The sequence below is a fragment of the Canis lupus genome, chromosome 6 (assembly GCF_011100685.1).
Source record: "Canis lupus familiaris isolate Mischka breed German Shepherd chromosome 6, alternate assembly UU_Cfam_GSD_1.0, whole genome shotgun sequence".
Lineage (NCBI taxonomy): Eukaryota > Metazoa > Chordata > Mammalia > Carnivora > Canidae > Canis > Canis lupus.
This window is the reverse complement of record NC_049227.1, coordinates 56,250,452-56,258,242: the sequence shown is the minus strand read 5'-3', so window position 1 is coordinate 56,258,242 and position 7,791 is coordinate 56,250,452. Positions and strand designations below refer to the sequence as shown.

At 45.6% G+C, this 7,791-nt stretch overlaps 1 protein-coding gene across 1 annotated transcript; it reads left to right on the top strand.

Moving 5' to 3' along the window:
• Positions 1 to 486: 486 nt before the first annotated feature.
• On the top strand, positions 487 to 1,378 carry LOC100688990 (transcription cofactor vestigial-like protein 1). Its single transcript, XM_038538952.1, is given in 3 exon segments — positions 487 to 850; positions 883 to 963; positions 966 to 1,378. Coding segments are annotated over 3 exon segments (768 nt in total). The 5' UTR covers positions 487 to 576.
• The last annotated feature ends 6,413 nt before the right edge of the window (positions 1,379 to 7,791 follow it).

Below are 7,791 nucleotides of genomic sequence, written 5' to 3'. Positions count from 1 at the left end.
ATTGTAATGTCCTAATTAAAATCTTAAAATAGGAGAATACAGTAATTGAGAACACATGGTTTAGACCCACAGTAACATGGACTCAATTACTGTGTTTGTTGCTTCTTCATCCTTGTAGACATTTGTTGTTTTGTCTTTCCAGAACAGCAACCTCTATTCTAGAAAATGCCCCCTCAAACTGTGATTCTCATGGAAGCCGCCATCCCTTAGGCAATGACTCCTTGAGTGTTGAATCCTCTTGGTTTCCTATGTTGGCCCTTCTTTTCCCATCACATTTTTATCTGAACACCAGATCCCTCACTGTCTGTTTTGTGACTGATTCAAAAATAACAGAGCTAGTTTTTTATTTTGTTTTTTTCCTAATGCTAGGAACTTTGCTGATCTTTTTAATGCGTTATCTCATTTAATTGTAACAACCAGCGAGGGAAGGATACAAAATCCCCAGCACTTGCTTCCGCAAGCACTGAGCTCCTCCAAAGGGGGCCAGGCAACTCTGACCAGTACTATTCGCCTTTGCTCAGCTGTGGTATCTTGGCTGTCTCAGTTGATGGTCAGGAATTAAGCTATCACCTACCTATGTCGCTCACAATGGAAAAAATGGAGAAGACCAATATCCAGCTGCAGAGACATCTAAAGACTGAGTGGAACCCCCAGTGTGTCTTGTTCACCTATTTCCAAGGAGACATCGGCAGCTTAGTGGACAAACTCTTCTCCAGAGCTCTGAGCAGTGTCAGGAGCCCCAAGGGATTGAGCCCCTTGAGCCAGGGTGCAGGCGTGATCCTGAGGAATGACATGCCTCCAAACCAGTGGTGTTTCTTGTCTCAGTGGACAGAGCCAGAGCCAGAGCCAGAGCCAGAGCTAGAGCCAGAAGCAACTTTTGCATATGGTGTCAACCAAGCAACTACAGCTTGAATGGGCCCAGTCTCATGACTATGGATCAGTACCCAGCGTCCCTGGCGGGGAGACCCCTGTTGAGTCTGACGAGTAGTGGCATTACCCCTCCCTAGCCAGCCCCAGCTCCTCAGAGCCTGGTTACTCTCAGGCCTACTCCAGTGGGCACGTGGTCCCAGAGCCCCAGCGTGATGGGAACTATGAGCCCTTCTTAAGTCTCCTCCAGCAAAATCGACACCTAGCCCATCCTCAGGAGTCTGCAGCGTGGGAGGATTGCAACTCTGCCCATATAGCTAGAAGCATGAGATTGCTCTGCAACTTGCCTCCCAGTTCAGCCCACTATAAGAAAATATATTTCCCCCCAGATGGTGGACCTGCCAGTGTCAACCTTGCAAGTGAAAAAAGCCAGTCTCCAGAGAAAGAGATGTGTTCTTTTATTGAACCTCAGTCCGAAGAAGAGAATTTCTTTTTCCAAACCTGCTCATGATTTTCTACTGTGAATCTAGAGGGTCTAGAGACAGCACCACCTTTTTCTCTCTGTCACTAAAGAGCATTGCACCAGGTGCAAGTTGCTGTTCTCCCTAAAATTCTACACATTTCTTCCCTGGCAGAGTTTTTCAAACTTCAGTGACTCCTCAGCATATGAAATGGTTAAAAGAGCAGTTCAGTGATGGGAACTCTTAGAGGGCCCCCTGCTTGCTTATCCCACCTTCCCTGTACCTGCTGCCTCCCTACTTAGAAATCAGTCCCCTTACGCCCTACCAGCAGAATCTTTCAGACTGAGACTGACCATGTGGTGTCTTATGGGCTTGTCCCACTTTGCCAACTGAATGGAGGACATACCAGCGACGGGCCTGAAGCTTTCTAGCTTGAACCCAGACTGTGGCAGGCCACACTACTGCCTCTACCAAAGGTAAAATGAGAACAGGGGTGGGCAAGACCCACTGAGGAAGTTGAGGCTAGGCATTTCCTGCCAGCATCCTCAGAGTTTGGAAGGAAGCTGAAAAGATTCGGAAAGGCTCTCATGAATGAAATACTTTCACTGGGAATGTTTGATTCTTCAGTTCTGAAAAAGGGATTTCAAATAGAGTTGCTAAGAAATCTGAGAACTGACATACTGGAAGTTAGGTAACAGACTGCCCTGCCCCGAGCTGGGCCTAGACAGTTCTGTGCCAAGAGCATCTCTTAGCTGCGGATCCAACTGCTTCCTGCCCTCCCTCTGAGGATGAGGACTCTGGCATCTGACCCTCCGCAGGAGTTCATCTGGACCTTGGTGACATGTTACTGGCTTCTACAGACAATGAAGCCTGCCCCTTAGCTCTTTCACTGTTAGTGACATCTAGGAGCTATTAGCTCTCTTTTCGGCACAGAGCCATTGGGGCCGCCCAAGTGGGTACCTACAGCATCTTAGACAAATTGGAGGTAAAGACAAGGCTTAGTCCAAGATGTGGCAGCAGGACCTCCCTACAGATTGTTCCAGATAAAATAACAAATTTCTTCGCACTCCCTCATGACTCTAATCTAGTAGATAGCCTTGTGGCCAGCGTGAGCTTGGCACATAGCCTGTGACAACCCCAGAAGCCCCTGCTGGCAGTGTTGGCTGTCCACACAGCACCCCTGACTTGCTCCTGTGTAATAGCCCAGAGAGTGAATAAACAAAAAAACTACTTTTTTGGATTAAAAAAATAATAATTGTGACAACCACAATGAGTCATGACGCAGTGACTGTTATTATCCCTATTTTTCACATGAGGAAACAGATGTTTAGAGATGTTTATAAAAGTCACAGGGCTAGTAGGTGGAGGGACCAGCTGCCTTCAAAGTCCTTGCTCATAGTCACAAAATGTGGCTCTCAGAAGCCAAAACCTCACTCCTAACGCAGGACTTGCCCAGTGGGGCTTTGGTCGCCTGTGCTATGGGTGGGTGGAGTAGTATTCAATGTCTTGTTTCACCTCCACTATACTTTAGTTTTAATGGCATCACACAAGGTAGTTTTCACTACTCTTTTTAGTTCCTTCAACATTAATCAGAGTGCCTTAGCCTTGTTATCATACATAGCATTTGAGGGCCTTCAATATGACATTTATCTCTTTCAAAATAGACATGACCTCTCTAATCTTACCTGTCTGTGATTTGGGGGATTCTTAGTTTCTCCTATTGTGGATGTTTCTCCAGGTACTTACTGTTTTGTTACTTCTTTTTGGAGCTGCATTTTTTTTTTCAGTGAAACTGGGTTAATTTTTTTTCTTTTTTTTTCATTTTTTTTCATCTTGTTTAGTCTTTTGGATGCTTCTCTTTTGTATAAAGCTTAAGTTTGTTGGAACAGATCTGCTGAACTATTTTATTTTGCCTATTACATTACAATGGACTGAATGCTTATGTCTCCCAAATTCATATGTTGAAATCTTAACCCTCAAGGTGATGGCATTAGAATGTGGGGGCTTTGGGAGGTGATTAGAACTCATGAATGGGATTAGTGCTCCCCTAAGAAAGACCCCTTTCTGTAAAGTTACAGTGAAAAGATGACCATCTATGGGAAATGGGCCCTCACTGACTGGATCTGCCAGCATCTTGATCTTGGGCTTCCCAGCCCCCGGAACTGTAAGCAATACATTTCCACTGTTTATAAACTACTCCATTTATGATATTTTGTTATAGCTGCCCAAATGGACTAAGATATACACCTAGAGCAATGTCATTTAAACTCTAGGACACAACTCACTAGTGAGTTATGAAATCAGTTTAGTTGGTTGTTACAGTGTTTTTAAAACAGAAAACGGAATTGAAAATATCAGGGTGTATTATACACATTAAGGACTAATATTAATTTTGTGAAACATTTGTTTTAATTGTGTGTGTAAAATATATTTCTTACTGTGAGTAATGATCAAAAAAAGGTTTGAGAATGGCTGTCTTTTTTTTTTTTTAAAGATTTTATTTATTTATTCATGAGAGACACAGAGAGAGAGAGGCAGAGGCACAGGCAGGGGGAGAAGCAGGCTCCATGCAGGGAGCCCAATGCGGGACTCCAGGATCATGCTTGGGGCCGAAGGCAGGTGCTAAACCGCTGAGCCACCCAGGGATCCCCCTGAGAATGGCTGTCTTAATGAGTATTCCTCTTTAGAATGTCCTGTTTTATCCCATAGGAAGATCATGTTTTCATTCTTTTTTCTATAGCTCAACTAAATCACAAATAATGGCATTTACTAGATTTCACAGTTGTGACATCTAAAGAATTGAAGCAGGGCACCCAGGTGGTTCAGTCAGTTAAGCATCCGGCTCTTAATTTCAGCTCGGGTCATGATCTCAGGGTCCTGAGATCAAGTCCCACACTGGGCTCCATGCTCAGTGTAGTGACTGCTTATCCCTCTACCTCTACTATTCGACTCTATTAGTAACATGAATTATTGAGGCTAATACAAACTATTTCAGTCCCATCTAGTTCCACAGGGACAGGTCTGTGCATCTTTAAATAAAAGGACTAAAGTCTGAGCAGCAAGACACACTGGGAGCTAACTCTGGAGCTCTGAGGCCTAAAGACAGAGGCTACCTTACCTGGGCCTTGACCTTTGCCCATTAAATCACATAAACCAAGGTTCATCTCAACTTCCTAATGATAATGTCTTAAATCTTTTTAAAAAGATGTCTCAGCCTTAGCATTCCCACCTGACCAAACTCTTAACCATTTTGTCTCTTATGATTTGTTTGTTTTGAGTGCCTACCGTGTTTTTATTTGAGTGCCAGGCATTGAGATAGTTACTAAGCATACTTTAGAGGATGAAACAGACATAGTTTCTCTCCTGATAAAGCTTACTCTTGGGCAGCCCTGGTGGCTCAGCGGTTTAGCACCACCTCCAGCCCAGGGTGTGATCCTGGAGACCCAGGATCAAGTCCTACATTGGGCTCCCTGCATGGAGCCTGCTTCTCCCTTTGCCTGTGTCTCTGCCTCTCTCTATCTCTGTGTGTCTCTCATGAATAAATAAAATCTTTAAAAAAAAAAAAAAAAGCTTACTCTCTTCACTTGTGACAAGGGCTATTACTTATGTCCTACTGGTTTTGTTCTCTTTCTCAATCCTCATTTACAAGACTTTACCTCTTGCTGAAATTTTTACAGATTTAGTCCTTAGTTCTTCATTCTGTAAAGACTGGGTCAAGGATGAAAGAAAGTTACTCTGTGTCTGTCCTGGAGAAAGGCATATCTTTCCTATGTATCAAGAAACCAAAAGCATTCTTAAGAGCAGCTATCAGGAGAAGAGTTCGCGCTTCTATCAAGGTAGGAAGACGGGGAAAAAGAAATAAAGAAACAAAGGCCTCCAAGGGGGAGGGGCCCCGCGAGGAGCCGGGCTGAGGCCGGGGCGAGTGTCCCCAGGACAGGAGAGCCCCGTCCCGGAGACGCAGGAGCTGCACCGACCTTCCCCGGGCGGAAAGGGGCTCGCGGGGAGTTGGAGCAGGACCCAGGAGGGCGGGGATGCCCTCGGGCTCCCGGGGACAGTAACAGAGCAACTGCGCGCCCCGGAGAGTGCGCCGAGCTCCCTAAGGGCTGCAGCGCGCACGGCGGGACCCGGCGGGACCCGGAGCAGCTGAAGGGGCTCGGGCGGCGGCTCCGCGGAGGGGGCTGCGCGGCCCCGGGAGCAGCTCGGAGGGGCTCGGGCAGAGGAAGAGGCTCCGTGCGGAGGGGGCTGCGCGGTTCCAGGAGCAGCTCGGAGGGGCTCGGGCGGCGGCTCCGCGGAGGGGGCTGCGCGGCCCGGGAGCGCGAATCCACCAGCGCAGGCTCCGGAGCACAGGGCGCCGGGACACAGCCCAGGATCCGGCCTCCCCCGGGACAGGCAGAGGCCGGGAGGGCCCAGGACAGCGAGGACGCTCCTGCCCCAGCTGAGCAGATCAGCGGCCCCGCCCGGAGCCTCCAGGCCCTGCAGACGGAGAGCTCTGGAGTTACTGCGGGGACTGAATCCAGGTTTCCAGAGCTGCCCCGCCACTGGGGCTGTTCCTCCTGCGGCCTCACGGGGTAAACAACCCCCACTGAGCCCTGCACCAGGCAGGGGCACAGCAGCTCCCCCAACTGCTAACACCTGAAAATCAGCACAACAGGCCCCTCCCCCAGAAGATCAGCTAGACGGACAACTTCCAGGAGAAGCCAAGGGACCTAAAGAACACAGAATCAGAAGATACTCCCCTGTGGTTCTTTTTTTTTTTTTTTTTTTTTTTTTGTTTTGTTTTGCTTTTTGATTTGTTTCCTTCCCCCACCCCCTTTTTTTCTCCTTTCTTTTTCTTTCTCTTTTTCTTCTTTTTTTTTTTTCTCGTTTTTTTTTCTTTTCTTCCCTTTTTTTTTCTCTTTCTCTTTTCTTTCCTTCTTTCTCTCCTCTCTTTTTCTCTTTTTCCCAATACAATTTGCTTTTGGCCACTCTGCACTGAGCAAAATGACTAGAAGGAAAACCTCACCTCAAAAGAAAGAATCAGAAACAGTCCTCTCTCCCACAGAGTTACAAAATCTGGATTACAATTCAATGTCAGAAAGCCAATTCAGAAGCACTATTATACAGCTACTGGTGGCTCTAGAAAAAAGTATAAAGGACTCAAGAGACTTCATGACTGCAGAATTTAGAGCTAATCAGGCAGAAATTAAAAATCAATTGAATGAGATGCAATCCAAACTAGAAGTCCTAACGACGAGGGTTAACGAGGTGGAAGAACGAGTGAGTGACATAGAAGACAAGTTGATAGCAAAGAGGGAAACTGAGGAAAAAAGAGACAAACAATTAAAAGACCATGAAGATAGATTAAGGGAAATAAACGACAGCCTGAGGAAGAAAAACCTACGTTTAATTGGGGTTCCCGAGGGCGCCGAAAGGGACAGAGGGCCAGAATATGTATTTGAACAAATTCTAGCTGAAAACTTTCCTAATCTGGGAAGGGAAACAGGCATTCAGATCCAGGAAATAGAGAGATCCCCCCCTAAAATCAATAAAAACCGTTCAACACCTCGACATTTAATAGTGAAGCTTGCAAATTCCAAAGATAAGGAGAAGATCCTTAAAGCAGCAAGAGACAAGAAATCCCTGACTTTTATGGGGAGGAGTATTAGGGTAACAGCAGACCTCTCCACAGAGACCTGGCAGGCCAGAAAGGGCTGGCAGGATATATTCAGGGTCCTAAATGAGAAGAACATGCAACCAAGAATACTTTATCCAGCAAGGCTCTCATTCAAAATGGAAGGAGAGATAAAGAGCTTCCAAGACAGGCAGCAACTAAAAGAATATGTGACCTCCAAACCAGCTCTGCAAGAAATTTTAAGGGGGCCTCTTAAAATTCCCCTTTAAGAAGAAGTTCAGTGGAACAGTCCACAAAAACAAAGACTGAATAGATATCATGATGACACTAAACTCATATCTCTCAATAGTAACTCTGAATGTGAACGGGCTTAATGACCCCATCAAAAGGCGCAGGGTTTCAGACTGGATAAAAAAGCAGGACCCATCTATTTGCTGTCTACAAGAGACTCATTTTAGACAGAAGGACACCTACAGCCTGAAAATAAAAGGTTGGAGAACCATTTACCATTCGAATGGTCCTCAAAAGAAAGCAGGGGTAGCCATCCTTATATCAGATAAACTAAAATTTACCCCAAAGACTGTAGTGAGAGATGAAGAGGGACACTATATCATACTTAAAGGATCTATTCAACAAGAGGACTTAACAATCCTCAATATATATGCTCCGAATGTGGGAGCTGCCAAATATATAAATCAATTATTAACCAAAGTGAAGAAATACTTAGATAATAATACACTTATACTTGGTGACTTCAATCTAGCTCTTTCTATACTCGATAGGTCTTCTAAGCAAAACATCTCCAAAGAAACGAGAGCTTTAAATGATACACTGGACCAGATGGATTTCACA